At 50.1% G+C, this 15,456-nt stretch overlaps 1 protein-coding gene across 1 annotated transcript in view; it reads right to left on the reverse strand.

The window, feature by feature from the left end:
• The window catches only part of LOC122380055 (probable chitinase 10), a 31,930-nt gene that overhangs the window by 1,678 nt on the left and 14,796 nt on the right, over positions 1-15,456 (reverse strand). Inside the window, exons 2-18 of the mRNA XM_043362833.1 lie at positions 12,745-12,820; positions 12,248-12,432; positions 11,583-11,926; positions 7,735-7,937; positions 7,270-7,449; positions 4,987-5,110; positions 4,522-4,704; positions 4,081-4,207; positions 3,516-3,751; positions 3,058-3,212; positions 2,786-2,884; positions 2,308-2,540; positions 1,920-2,074; positions 1,592-1,732; positions 1,196-1,343; positions 819-1,004; positions 405-527 (exon numbers count right to left, since the gene is read on the reverse strand). Of these exons, the coding sequence (XP_043218768.1) occupies positions 405-527; positions 819-1,004; positions 1,196-1,343; positions 1,592-1,732; positions 1,920-2,074; positions 2,308-2,540; positions 2,786-2,884; positions 3,058-3,212; positions 3,516-3,751; positions 4,081-4,207; positions 4,522-4,704; positions 4,987-5,110; positions 7,270-7,449; positions 7,735-7,937; positions 11,583-11,926; positions 12,248-12,432; positions 12,745-12,820 (2,898 nt within the window). The remainder of the gene's footprint in view (positions 1-404; positions 528-818; positions 1,005-1,195; positions 1,344-1,591; positions 1,733-1,919; positions 2,075-2,307; positions 2,541-2,785; positions 2,885-3,057; positions 3,213-3,515; positions 3,752-4,080; positions 4,208-4,521; positions 4,705-4,986; positions 5,111-7,269; positions 7,450-7,734; positions 7,938-11,582; positions 11,927-12,247; positions 12,433-12,744; positions 12,821-15,456) is intronic.

Consider the following 15,456-nt stretch of genomic DNA (forward strand, 5'->3'; position numbering starts at 1 on the left):
CTGTTGGTGAGGTCATGGAGAGTCAGCAGTGGTGAATGGGACAGCTGGTGGGGGAGAGAGTACAGGCATTCGAGACGGCTGCTGTCTACCCCATTATGCATCGTTCAGCTTGATGGCTTACTAATCGTCTTTGACACTTTGCAACATCTGATCGAAGCAATACAGCTAAACAGATACCTTGCTATGAACCGATAATAACCGGAGAACAGTCCATGGAACCCAACCGGATAGCCACCGACATGAGTCGATCAGCAGGACCAGACCTGTGCCGGATATAGCCCGCACCAACACCAGGCACCCTGGGTGCTAACATACACTAGATATAACTGTTCTGAGCCACTCTGAACCCCAGATGACTTTGTACCGGATATAACTGGTCCGATCCACCATTGACCCTAACTGACCTTGGCGGTGATAGAGCGCTCGTCGTCAAATCCGACCCACTGGTCGCCGTTGAAGGCGAACGGCACGATCTGCTCGTTGTCCCAGATTAGGGTGGTGTTCTCCCGCTCCAGCACGTCGCACACCTGCCGACACGACGTCAGAGGTGAGAAGTCACAGAGGTCAAATGACGTCACGGAACAAACGTTATTGATCAAATTATCAGGGTATGTAACAGGTAATAAGGAAAGTCTGACCCGAGAGAGAACCCTTTGTCTTATGGCTTTACCTCTTGGGGTGCTTCATATCATTTTACTTGACAGTCCCTTTGGCCAACAGCTCTTCTCAAGTCCCTCTCTCTAGGCTCCAACCCCTCTGGCTCTAACCTGCCCCCAACCACCAGACTGTAAACAACACTGTATCATCGCCACCCTCACCTCATAGTAGCTGGCGAAGCCCTCCTCGCGCGTGAAGCGGGCCGGCTTTCCTCCTCCGCTGACGGGGGCTCCGATGTCATACTCAGCCGGGTCCGTGAGAGTGAACGTGCGTCCGTAGGTCGGCATACCGATCAGCATCTTCTCAGGGATGGCGCCCTCCTTCACCCACTCACGAGCCGCGTAGTCCTGGAACGGAAAGGAACGTGTTGTCAAACAAAACAAAGTGATAGCGGAAATGCAGACACACCAAAGTGGGATCCGATCCGGGACAAAAAGGCTAAAAGTGAAGCAATTGTTGTGCTGGACAGGCTTGGAACGAATCCCATCACATAAAACATTGCACAAAGTTGGACCTGGATCGTCTCGCTTGCACTTACCAAGCTCATCTTCTGCTCCTCCCGGGACGCGGTCTCCAGCGGGTAAAGGGGAGCGTTGTGTCCAACGACGCTGTCCCAAGTACCGTGGAAGTCATACGACATGATGTTCATGAAGTCAAGGTGCTTGGAAATCTCCGGCACATCGTATCTGTAGAGGAAACGCATCAACGTCAAGTCCAGCAAGAACCGAGCAAGGCCAAGCAAGGAGTACGGAAAATGCTAACGGCCTATGCTTTCTAGCGCTTTTAATTTTAACGGTATTGATATAGTTAGAGCATCGCAATGTTCATTATGTTCCGGAGAAAGAAAGGGGTTTTTAGTCTCTCGTCGACGGAAGAGTTGATAACACCCAAGTGGCGTCACCTACCCCGGGGCTTTGCAAGTGGCGACACCTACCCTGAGTAGATGGCGTCGGCGCTGGCCGGCAGAGCAGCGGTCAGCAGCAGACGCGGCTTCTTGCTGGATGCCGCCTCGCCCTCGAAGGCCAGCTTGAACTCGCGGATCAGCTTGCTGTAGGCCTGGCGGTCGGCGGAGCCGCTGCAAGAGAGATGGACGTGGTGAGATATGACCAGCACAGTTGTGATCGATGGTGGATAAGTTCGCGGATGTTACGGCAGAGCTGTGACGGCACATACATGAGCTAATACACGCCAGACTTTTCTGTACTCAAAGCGGGAACTGCAAGGTAACACAAAAGTGCGTGACAGTCAACAAAAATGCGCACCTCGGGTATTCCCAGTCGATGTCGATACCATCCAGCTGGTTCTTCCGGATAAAGTCAACGGTATCGTAGACGAAGTTGTTCATCTTGTAGTCACTTGAGGTGATTTCCTGGAAGGGCTCGGGACCGGCCGACCAGCCTCCAAGGGCGACCAGGAGCTGCAAGTGGAATAAGATGTCAGAAGCCGACTATTGTAATGAATTGACGTACTTCAACCATTGACCGACACGCCACTCATCAAATCGTTACATCGACACATTGAATTCCGTAGCACCCAGAACTCGTTTTTGGCTTAAACTCTACGCTTCATCCACCACTCGATGAGACATTCACTGCCCACTCGCCAGCCGTAACCCTGAGGCTGCCATCCCGTACGCCGTCGGAAGGTCACCTTGAGTTTCGGGTTGGCCTCGCGGAGTCGCAGCAGCTGTTGGTAGTCGCTGTCCTCGTCGCGGGGATCCTGGTCGCGCGAAGGCAGCTCCACGCCACCATTGATGATTTTGGCGAAAGCCCAGACCACGTGGGTGCAAAGAGTGGGGTCCAGGTCGGCGGGGGTGAACTTCCCGCGGCCGGGACGGTCACGTGCCCAGCTGGACACGTAGCAGAAGACCTTGGGTGCCGACACTGCCAGATAAGACGAGGGAAAACGGTCATATGAAGGCGAGGGACACGACGAGAATGATGCAAAGCTCATGCAACGCCAGGCTTCACGATCACAGTCGACACCACAAACATGAAATTATGAGTGCATGAGTACACTGCTGGATTTTGGTGTACGCAGATCAATTGTGAAACGAAACTAGACCGTAGGTCAACAGAACTTGTAACCCGTGTCAACGCAAGCGATGTGTGGGAGGGTCGTGACTTACGATTGTCGTTGTACTGGTCGACGGCTGCGGTACCACGGCCCGCGGCAGACAGCTGCACCTGACCCAGCTTCTGGATGGTGTTGGCATCAGGAGTGATACCTGGAAACAGCGGCAGTCGCGGAGGTCAGCGTGAGGCTTATTTTACGGCTTATTTGACATTTGACAAAGATCATGACAAGGTGTCGGACAAAGCAATAATGATAAGGCGTACAGAGCAGCACTGACGTCGTAAAACATTTCAAGAGCCGGTTTCTCGGCTGCGTGTCGCTCACCTTGGGCCTTAAGCAGAGCCAGGATGTCAGCAGTGGACAGCTGTGTGATGATGGGGGCCACAGCCGCCGGGGGCAGCGCGGGTCGCGACGGAGAAATCTTGGACCAGTCGATGTCCTTCTTCTTGTCCTCACGCGGAATACCCAGAAGCTCCTCCCTGCAGGTCAAAGTAAGCACATGAGATCAGCGTCGGCGCGATGTGGACAATACGGTAAATACCCGTGAACTTCTGCTCATGTATTTATCGTGTCTTCAGTTGTGGAGGCCAGACGGGGTATCTTGTGAAGATGGACCAGTTTTCGTATGATGCGGAATGCGTGATTTGGAGTTTTAAGAAAATATATAAAACATGCAAACAGCCGTGATGAACGGACGATTTCCTTACTTCATGGCGGGTGCTTGGATGCACTCCGTTGATAAGTTCCTACTTGGGTCAGATTGCGTCAGTTAGTTGGCTCACCTCATGGCGGTGATGAGCGGGTACTTGGCGCCGCGGCAGGCAGTGGCCGTGAAGTCGTCCATATCCGTGGACCAGACCATGGCTCCAGCCAGGCCCATCTCCTTGATGAAGTCCATCTTGATGCGGATGGATCGCTCGTCGTCGAAGCCGCACCACTGGTTGCCCTGGACCAGGTACGGTACGGACATCTCGTCGTCCCAGACGTACTGGGCGCCCTCGTACATCATCTCGCACAGCTGTCGGACAAGGTGGGTGGTGATGTCGGGGTGATAAATGATATACCTGATGTTGCACTCTGCCATATCGCATACTCACATAGAGCTTGGCAAACGATGATAATTGTCTTACGAAAGAGGTGGAGAAATACCTAATGATTATGCATGTGAAACGTATCATCACGGTTATAAGCAAGGTATGAGCAATGTATGCACTTTCGCATGACTCCACGTAAGATGAAAATTGAAGCCAGAAAGTACAGCAAACCCTCGATGTTATTCGGTAAGCAGATTGTCCTGCATCGAATCCATTCAAGGTCATTGGGACGGTGCATGCTGAAGTTTCGTACCTCGTAGTAGGCCAGGAAGCCTCCCTCCTTGGTGTACTTGCCGGCTTGGCCTCCGCCGCTGGCAGGAGCGTTCACCTTGCTGTTAGCGGGGTTCGCGAGCGTGAAGCTGCGACCGTACGTCGGCATTCTGAAATGACAGCAGGCATCTGTTATTTCCGTCCCGCAGCTTATCCTATCCGTTGCAGTACTTGGAAGAATGTTCGATTGCGTGTGCGACTGGTAAGAGCATAAGACAAATAAATCCGGAAAAGGAAAATATCGAGCCCCGGAAAGGTCGAGCAGGAAATTGCCATAAAATCAAACAGACACGTGAGGAAATGGATTGAAACGTTATCTGCACGATAAGCTGACACACAGCTGTAAACGCAGTGCAAACGCTGGAGGTGTTTACTTGCCAAGCTCAATTGGCCCACCACTAACATCCACCTTCGCTAGACTCACCCGACCACGATTTTGTGTTTGGGGGCTCCGAGTCGGATCCACATGTTGACGGCGTTGGTGACAGAGAGCTGTTTGCGCCACTCCGAGTCGCTGGAGGGGGCGTTCAGGGGTGCGTTGTGGCCCGTCTGACGCTCCCACTTGCCGTGGAAGTCGTACGCCATGATGTTGAAGATGTCCAGGTACCTGATGGGAGAAAGACGATGACGAACGGTTATATGGAGACGTGACAGCAAGAGCAATACCGGCTGTGCTGAGTGTGCATGGATAGAAAGTGATCTTCAGCGCGCTAGGGTGTGACAATGACCTGGTCACTTTCGGAACGCTGAAGTGCTATTCAGTGCATACGTTGATTACGGAAAACTGGTCTCTAGCCGCTCCAATGACGTATACCTACTGACGGAGGTCATCTTACTGGCTAGTGACCGTAACTACTGACCTTCGTCAGTTTGAGGTCGTCGCACTAACCTAGCCAGCTTGGGGACGTCATATCCTCCCCGGATGGTGTCGGGACCGACAGGCACGGCGGCAGTTAGCAGAAGACGCTCGTTGCCAGTCTCCTTCGCCTCCTGAGCGAACGCCTCGGCCAGATCTGCCGGTAACAAAAGTGAGAGTGGTCAGACGCAAGTGAATCATCATAAAAAACATCGGAAGTATGGCTAAAGAGCATCACAATATTGCGATCATGACTTTCTTCCTTTCAAAAGAGTTAACATGAAACATAATCCTCCACATCCTGTATCCCAAAGCACGCCTTTCTATTTCGAGATCAGTGAACACGTCCGTAACGCGCTGAGAATGGTAGACACGCGAAGCCAGCGGGGCATGTCATTCCAGGGACAGGTCGTGAGTGGGGCTCGCGGGTGTGCACCAAACAATGCTGGGTACGGGCCTGCAGGGGCCCGGGGATACCGGTGAAGGTCAGACTGCAGCGAGCCCGCAAGTGAGAGGGAGGGAACTTGGTAGCTATTGCGAGCTTACATGTATCCCACGAGACAGTTAGGAATACGGAGAAAGTGAGACAAAACGTCTAAAATTTAAGAAAATTTCATTGTGCATCCTTCGTCATAAAGTGACGTGCAGGGCTGGTAAAGTGTTATGTCCTATTGACGTCGTCGGGGACACAGTACCAGTAAAAGTTCAAGTACCCGGGGTCAAAATTACCACATTTAGTAAACTTTTACAGTAATAAATAACTTTCAAATAAAGCAGAAACTAAACGCAAGTAAAAGATATCATTGAATCCACAACGTATATCCCCTTTAACAAGGACATAAAAAGCCCCTATACCTAATACATACCTACAACATGGTTATGAACAATTAGTAGCCACAACTCACTTCCGTTAACAGCAAAACTACCGTCGACAGTTGCTAACGAAAACTAGATCAAATTAGATGATCAAACACATACTAACAGACGCTTAGACACCGACCCCGCTGTCGGCTGTGCTATTTCAAGCGGGGTTGATTGACGACCAGTTGTAGCCAGCTATACGACTAGACAAACGACTAGATTCGGAACCGGGGTCGGACCGGTTGGACATGGTAAATTCATGCGGGGTCGATAGTTTCTAGCCGTCGTCGTTGTGAGCTACCGATACAATAGCGACACCTATTGCATCTGTTCGACGATCGTAGCGCCCCCTACCCTTTCCGGGTTCTTCGTCTGTTACGCTACCTGCTGACCGAGTGATGCCGTGACATTTAATTAACAAACTGGAAATTTCGAAGCGCGAGTCTGATAAGCAATTTAGCACATATGACTGCTCGTAAAAAAATAATATAGAAATGAAACCTAAGGAAACGCGCATCGTAGTTGCATGCAGCCTGCATACATGAATCGTAAAAAGGTCGGGGTCATTTTTCGCTCTCATTTTTTGGTCGGGGACGCAATTTGCTTTTTTACCAGCCCTGGTGACGTGTGCGGAACACCTTTGTTCCAAAGGAACAGTGGAATTGCAGTTGCATGCACGTGTTTTAGGTATAGAGAGGCTGATGTGAATAAAATCAATTTTATGCTTATTATGATGTTAGAAAATGACCAATTATGCTCATGATACAATGAAATGATAGTAAAATAAGTCCAAAATAAGTAAATAGTACCTAACTATCATTTAGATAAGTTTTTGAACAAATAGAATATAAGTTTTTGGACTTATTTTACTATCATTTCATTGTATCATGAGCATAAGGTCATTTTCTAACATCATAATATTCATAATTATGCTCAAACTAGCCATAGCTCACCTTCAACGATTTTATCCTATATTACATTTATGTCAGGTACTTTGACTTCTTCGAGCATTTGTATATGGCCTTTTATTTAGGTCAATTAAACAGGGCGCCAGCCCTGTTTAATTAAACACGGCGGCGATATGCAGGTCGTGATCCAATTTGACCCGAAACACAATGGGACTTTTAGGTGCCAAGGCAAACGACTTCGTGTTGTCAAGTATTGCACAATATCCTACCGGCGTGCGCAGAATTTACAAGTCCACGTTTTCTAGGGTCGACACACCAATGGCAGCTGGCGTGGCATCGTCGCCAGACGTCATTATTGTAATTATACTCGATCGTTTTTTTCCCTAGAGCTGTAAAACTTGCTGTTTATGACTTTACATCGTTTTTCTTCAAGTGCCGAAGATTGAGAGTCCCGTCACTTCCATTAGAGGAGAGGAAACTGGTATGGACGACGAAGGAAGGTATGTCAAGTGTCTTCTGTGTGTGCTGAGGATGAGCATTCACTGACCTTTGACGAGCTCGGCAAAGTTCTGCTTGTCGGTTGAGCCCTTGGGGTACTCCCAGTCGAGGTCGAGGCCATCGAAGTTGTGCTCCCGCAGGTAGGGTGCCACGCTGTACACGAAGGTGCGACGGTTGTAACGGTTGGAAGACATCTCCTTGAACTTTGCCGTGCCGAACGACCAGCCGCCTGAGGAGCGAGGGACGTTCGTCAGATAAAACACATGTCATCCTGTGGTTAACATTTCATTTGCTATAAAGGAGACGAGGGGCACTTACACACTCATACTGCTTGATCATTTAGAATGAAGCGTACGATATGCTCGTATATATATATACGCGATCGCAAAATATTTAAGCCATTGTTCTGCATACATTACCTACACATTCTCCGCTACACGACGTTAGCCGTAAACCATGCTAGACATCGTGGTAGCATAGACACGGTCAGCAGCTTCCTCATCGCAAAGCTTACCGATAGCAAGCAGTGTCTTCAGCTTGGGGTTGGCCTTCTTCAAGTTGGTCACCTGCTCGTACAGACCGATCTTGCCGTCCTTGGATAGGTCGTTGTGCTCAAACGGCGACAGCTTGTTGTGCTTCATCGACGAGAAGGCGAAGACGATATGGGTGCAGAGGAACGGGTCCACGTGCTCCGGAAGGTGCTTTCCGATCGAGGACCTGAATGAGGGGCAATGATCTTGTGAGTGTTGGAGCATAGGTGATCTCGGCGGTCGCCTGCATATCAGACAAAACACGCCGGTGAGATATTGGACCTAATTTCAGCTCGTCAGGCTATCTCAACGGTTGGAATATAGCGTTTCAAACGTTTGCAGTACAACTGTGACATCAGCTAATCCGATGGAGCCCAGACTACCCAGCCCCTACTAAGTAACCCAAAACGAAACAGCCACGCCCGGTAGCCACGCCGTCCAGAAACCCGGGCCGACAGCCGGCGGTCGCTCGGGGGTGGGCTGGTCGGACTCGGGACTCGGGCCGGGTCGGGCCGGGCGGGGTCCGCGTCACGTCACGCCGTCTTTCACCACGGTCTGCCGCGCCGCAGGAGAAACTGGTCACGCACCGGCACACAGCGGAGGCAGTAGTCGGCGCGGCGGGTCCCGACACGGTGCCACCGCGCGCAACGCGCCGCAGGTCACACAGGCACAGCCATCCGCCGAAAGGTTCAAAGATTGGATGCGCCGCCGATAGGATGCGGTTCAAGGAACTCTGAGTCGGTTTAGGAAGTCTGACCTTGATTTGCAATAAACAATACTGCCGGATGTTTCCACAAGTTCAGATACACCATACCGCTGACCGGTTCTTCTCCAAAAATCACTTCCATCTCCGGCGTCTTTCGCTCACAAACTGAGTATGACGTCATTCAACGTTCACTGGATGGTGGTGACCATCAAGCTAAGCTAATGCTAATGAGCTGCTGTTGAATAACATCACCTTGACATGTGTCTGGAATACGTTGGCCTTCATAATTGAATGTCAATCGCTCAGACGATCGCTTCTCTGGAGCCGTGGGCTGCGGCGGCACAGTGAACACCTGGATGGAAGCAATGTATTTCGCCATGGAACCGATTATCACTGATTGACATAAGAATTGCCCGCCCTTTACATCTGAAACTAATTCTAATGAACCAAGGAAGTATTTTTCAAGCTTTTTTATAATTTTAGAGAAATACACTCCGTCGGCAATTTTTTAGAGTAAGAATATCCAGAGTGACCACAGAATTGGTTTCGAAACTGTCTTAGAAGGCCTAGAACCGCTTTTCAACCTGTCCTCTGTGAATAGTTTCCTAGTGTTTTGTTCCGAGCTTAGTGAGTCACCCATCCGTCAACCTCCATGTTGGAGACGACCGCGGGAGAGAGATTAGGGGGCAGGGGGCAGGGGTGAGGGGGCAGGGGGCAGGGGGCAGCCGGCTCCAGTCAGACCGGTTTGGGCTCAGAGGATACCCGTTCTGGCACTGCTGAGAGAGACGATTGAGATGATGCCACGCTACAGGGGTACCACCGAGATGGGATCCTCTGGCCAGCCATTCTGATCATGATGGAGGGGCTCCAGACTGCAATTAGATTGGCTCCCGCTGCTGCAAGATCGGCTTCGGTCACAGTAAGATAAACTTGGGGAAAGGCGAGATTGGTTCCAGCGCAATAAGATTTGATCTTGAGGTGATAAGCCCGACTCGGATTGTTGTAGTAACAGCCCCGCGGTCATAGCAAGATCCTTTTGTCGGAGGAAACTCGGTATTAGGGGCGATAAGGTAGACTCCGGTCGTGGTACGATCAGTTCCGAGTACAGCAGTGAACTGAGCCTTTCATCCACCCGTCGCGCCTCACCCGAGCCTTTGACATTGAAATCTCTTCACCCCCCCCCCCTTCATTAGTGCCAAGGCAATCAGTTAATGCTAATTAATATTAGGCTACCAGACAGACCCATTCTTTTTTATAAGACCTTCGAACCAACATCCTCATTTTGCCGTCATGGTGAGGTTCAAGCGTGTAACAGGAGCTTTTATATTGACAAAACACAATTCAACGAATGCCTGTTTGATACTGGCGTGCCATGGCTGCCACCACTGGCGTCGCTTCCATAATGAAATCAAGGGAACTTGAGTTACCCTTACAGGCAGCGTGATGATAATCTCAGTAGACGTAGTTGCAATAGGGCGCTACTCAGAGTCGACAGACGAGTGCTTCTCACGCCAGGCTCACTATCTCGCAAGTTTCTGCCACCGCAATGCAAAGAGATTCCCATGGCTGAGTGCCTGCGCCCACACACCGATAAATGAACACATTCACCGCTTGTGAATGCTCATAAAACTATCTGTAGAATTAGCCGCGGACATACAGATCCGGATTCAGCGTGGGAGTGCCACTCAAAAGGACAGTGAATCAGTCATAAGAAATTGTACAGCTCTCAGATCTGGCTGGTGAGTCGCGGTTGTGAATGTCTGCCGGAGTAACCACAACTCAGTAACCACAGCTCGGGATTAACCTTCAGTCAGGGGTAACATGTCGATAAGCTGAACCTTCATGAATAATTGATACATTGTATCTGAACTGTAAGGGATGAATAGTGACCGCTTTTGTGCGTGTGCAGTGGTGTGAACACCGCAAGACAGCTGACGTGACTCCATTCTCCTCAAAGTCTGGGTCGGTCATCGCCTTCGTAAACCAATCCACGTCTTATGTAAATGAGGTAGCATCTCCAAAATTTAAATCCATCGGCCGTTTCTCATGTAATTTTACGTTACTGCCGTGCATTTTGCAAGTCCTTCATTCTAACAAGATAATTTGATAATTATAGGAGGAAGATTGCTGTGAAAGCTGAAGATGGCGTAAAGTAGAACGAATGCGATGGCTCAGCTTTCTTTCAGTTTATGCCCCGTCTAAATAGATAAAGCAACTGACGCACTAATCAAAGTGAGCGGAGCTATTAGTATGCATTAGTAAGTCAATTGACCTGAATAACGTAAACTTGCAGTTAAATTTATTATCCCAGAATTGGGATAATAAATCTTGTCAGCTCGCTTCTATAGGAGCAGGCACAGTAGTTAAAAGTCAGGCTACCTGGGATGTTATGTTCCTGTTGCCCATCACCCATTAGAGTAGTCACAAGCTGTGCCCATATGCATCATATCAACCGACAATAGAATGCAATCATTCTAAACTTATCTGATAAGTGAGTGACTGTTATATTCCTGAGTATCGAAATTCCGGTAACCGAAGCAGCTTATCTATAATCTTGTGAATGAACAATCGCATGCAATTTTTTCGAGAGCTTAGTCATATCCGTTTAGGGTCGAGACACACCTCGTCCGATATAGGTCAACATGCAATCGAGCTTACATCGAGTTCCAATGTGCTGATCATGCCAAAAGTGTTCTCCCCTGAAGCGTCGCTGCATCCTACCGATCCCAGCTGTGTGATTGAATGTGATAATTAGTGATCGTCATCCCACCAAAATCAACTGTATGGATGTACGGCCATCCAGCAAAAGAGTGGTTGGTTAGCCTATGTGCTTTTGGTGTAATAACTTTGAATGACAGAGACACTCCTGTAAAATGTCTCAATAGAAATGAGAAGAGGGTTCGTGCACACACTTCGGCAATGGTTTTCAACAGCCATTAGACGTATTCATCAATGCAGATCGCTTATTGTGGTGTTGGCAACCAACCACTAAATACCTGGAGGGCCGTACTTCCGTGATCAATATGTATCACTGCTGATCACAGAAAGTACACCACAATTCCACCAACTCCACATATACGAGTAAGTTCTGATCACCAGAGATCGCCATTCCACTATCAGACCCACCTGTACTGGGCCCAGTTGACGAAGTAGCAGACGATCTTGCGGTCCGAGGTGGCCACCGGCAGCGAAGGCACGGTGGGCAGAGGCGACAGCGAAGGTTTGGCGATGGACGGCAAACCCGCCACCTGGGTCTTCGAGACAGCAATCTGGGCAGCGGAGCCGCGGCCCCTGCCGCGACCGCGACCCCGACCTCGACCCCGACCTCTGGCGCGAGTCCGACCGGTGGAGGCGGTCGCGGTCGCGGAGACAGAGGCTGAGTCGGAGTCGGAGTCAGTGGCGGCAGCGGCGGCGGCGGCGCTGGAGCCCCGGCCGCGACCCCTTCCTCTTCCTCTGCTCGTTACATCGTTCTGAGGAAGAGGCAGTGGCTTAGAGGGCGGAAGCATTTGATCGCCGGGCCGGGGGACTGGGCGTTGCACAGCTATCAAATGCAATGGCTGGTCTAGCAGTGGCCATTAGAGGCAACTCACATTTTGTTTGACCTTATAAATCAAATACCCACGCCTGATTTTATACTTCAGGTATAGGAACAGAGCAATTCGATTAATTGCAAAATGGACACCAATCACTCGCTTATGTCAGACTGCTCTCTCGAATACGAACATCATTTGATCTAAAAAATCTCCCCTATAAGCACACCGCACTTCCCGCTCGGCCAGCAGCCCACCTACCTCGATCTCCTGCTCCTGAGCGACATTGAGGCGCCGCTGGGAGGCTGCCTGAGAGAGCAGCTCCTCCACCGTCAGCGCAGAGGGCTCGGTAGCAGGCTCACGGGTCTGTGGCGCCCGCCGACGACTCGAGGTCTGTGAGGTCTCCTGACGGGCCGGGTCCCGCCGGCGAATGTGAATTCGTTTCCCTGAGGATAAGCGTGGAAAAGTCATTTCTCGATAAATGACAAATAATTTTGTCTTGTTATCGAAGCGTTGGTAGCAATCTTGTGGTATACGGTAAGTGCTTGTGACAGTGGGGTAGCGAGACTGGCGAGAATGTACCCAGCTCCCCGAAAGAGTTGGGTATCAATAGAAGAGCCTTCTCACGTTGTGCGACGGCTGAGGTCAACAACCCTCATTCTTCAGCGACAGCAATAAAAAAAGTTACAGGCGTGATAAGTGCCCATGACACTGTAATTCTGGAATTATTCAACATCTATTGATGACCGTGCACTTACTTGGACTTTCTGTAGATGAGACGATTGTCACAGCGACTACGACGAGGCACAGGAACAGAATCCGTCTGCCCGTGCCCTGTAACAACAGAGAAAACAATGTAAACAGTGGGCCGTGGGCACGATTCAATGTGTGAACATCTAGCAAGGTTGTAGAAGCACGAATTTATACAAGCTTCTGGAGGTCCGCGTATTATCCTTGCAAGTATCATATCAGTGGAAACGATGGTATGATTCAGACGGCTCCAACAAATTGGCCAATTGGTAGACACGTGTGACAAAAATGATGTCATTTGGGTCAATGTCACCTACTAAGCGGTGCACTCGCCCCTTCCCAAGTTAACTACAAATATTCAACAGAAACTGTGACATCAAAAGAGCGCTTATATATCGCCTAGGCTGCTTATTGATCCAATAAATTTGAGACTTCTTTTCGTGTGTTTTAGCTTTTATAAATTCACATTTTTTGCTGATGCATATACAAAGTGGATCTTTGATAGGATTTCAAGGTTCTTGATAAGTCAAAGACATTCGAAGTTTTTTTATTTCATCGTTTCTGTGTCAAAATCATGACCCGTCGTGGTTGATTCGCGCCAATTACACCAATCATTTCGTGCAGCCTCTGCTCCAGCGTCCCATTTGCAGCACCCCACCTCACGTGAAACCCAGACTATCTACCGCCGGTCCCTGGTCCATTCCGGTCCCTGGTCCATTCCGGTCCCTGGTCCATTCCGGTCCCTGGTCCACTCCAGTCCCTAGTCCATTCCGGTTCCTGGTCCCTGTCCGGTCTCTGTCCGGTCCGGTCCACTGCCGCACCACTGCCGGCCGGTCAGTGCCGACCACGCCTGACCGAGCCGGCTGACCAAGCCGACGTATGCCAGGGACGGGACGCCGTTTCACCTTGGACAGCTGGCTGGGACAGGCCGGTCGGCCGGCCGGTCGGACACGCCCTTCCCTCCGGCGCCGGTGTGGCCAGCACGGGCCGGACCCGGGACCCGGTAGGTACACTGAAAACAATTTCACCCGAAGCTGGCGAATTAAGCGTTGCTCTGCGGGTGGTATATGTGTATTAACTCGCCATGTCCAGATTCTAGCTAGAGGGTAAGCAGACTTGCCTGCCTTATTACTCGTAAATATGCACTGTACCCACAGTCTGCAGTAAGGTAGCTACCCAGCACCGGATATTGTCCCCGCGGGTGTCGAGTCATTGGCACAGCCCTCACTGAAAGAGTTGGAACTACTCGAGGTATCGTAAACGCGTATCCGTGGATGGCGAACCTTTACATAACCTGCCCTGAAGGAGATGGATCTACTGTTACAACTAGATGGCGTTGTCTCATACAGTTTTCAATTACAACAATTTTTTAACTTTTTTTTGAACCAATGATATGTTGGCACATTGTTTGGCGGTTTTCAAGTGGGGGCGAAAGTACAATTGTTAGGGTGCATCTTTAAAACCTCTGCAATATTCATCACGGGACGATTGGCAACGCTTTTTCTTCCGAAACTACCAAGTGAGACCATTTTGATTCTTATATAGGTCACGAAAGCAGCGGCGACACATCTTCTTGATTTCGGGCGGTCTGCATAACTGCCGGTGACTGAGTCATGTCGAAATTTCAATGGGAATTCGATTTGACCTTTCCCACCGATGTGAAACTTTCTCACCGATGTTTTCTAGGTATGAGATTGCTAAAATATAGATATTTTCCCGCAAATATGGGCAAGCGTGGGAGTTTTTTGGCCCTCGTGACTTGGTCGGCGAAGGGTAGGCGTGGAGGGTAACCCCATCTCCTAGGGGTTTGTGGGGCGCGTCTGCCAGGTAGGCGTCGATGGATACCTTTCGATGGAGGGGTCGCGAGCCACTGATGCGCGAATAGTCGTGGAGGGTTACTACTCTCCAGAGTGAATTGCGAAAGTGTTATGTCCTAAATTGACTCCTGGGAGGGTGGTTAAAAATGGTTGCGGATAGGGGTACCCGCGAGGCACCGGTTTACTCGCCAGTTTTGGGTGAAATTGTTTTCAGTGTAGGTAAATGCTACCCGGATATGGGGGACACAGGCTGGAGCGGCCAGAGAGGGGAGTACCTGCTCCGGTCAGTCTAGCGTGGGTGGACTGATACGGGCAATATCTGGGAAGGATCAATCATCATCAAACCGCACACGGACAGGAAGACAACCGTCAGGGCAGGCGCGGTGAGCGTGAGGGTAGACCTTGGCCGTACCCAGGAGGTGCCGACTTGGTAAAGAGTGGTAACTGGCAAGCCCAACCTGTTCCTCCTATAGACCTCCTATAGATATCCTATAGGTCTATACCCTCCAATCTCCATAGCGGTAAATGATAGAAATAGCTGTGTTTTGTAATGGCATACCTCGCTGGGTCAGGTTGAGACATCTAGCTCTCATAATTGGAGCACCGTTAAGCCGTTAATTGGCTCAGACATATGAGCCACATTCTCTGCTCAAAGTACAGCATTGACAATCAGCTTTTATTTCCTATTTAAACTGGGTCTGTGCATTCTGGACATCATTAGCGTCCATTCGCAAGAGTTAGCAAACAACAAACTAGGTCGCTGACGGTAGGTCTGAGCGGCCATTTAGGGCAACTGCCCCACTGTGAGACCTTGCACGTAATTAGGAGGTAGCCCGGGGAGGGGAGGGTTAGAACCTAGACCTCCCTTGATGTCGAGCTATGGCTCTCGTGAAGTGAAGTGCT

Source organism: Amphibalanus amphitrite, unplaced genomic scaffold (genome assembly GCF_019059575.1).
Source record: "Amphibalanus amphitrite isolate SeventyFive unplaced genomic scaffold, NRLGWU_Aamphi_draft 000090F_arrow, whole genome shotgun sequence".
NCBI lineage: Eukaryota > Metazoa > Arthropoda > Thecostraca > Balanomorpha > Balanidae > Amphibalanus > Amphibalanus amphitrite.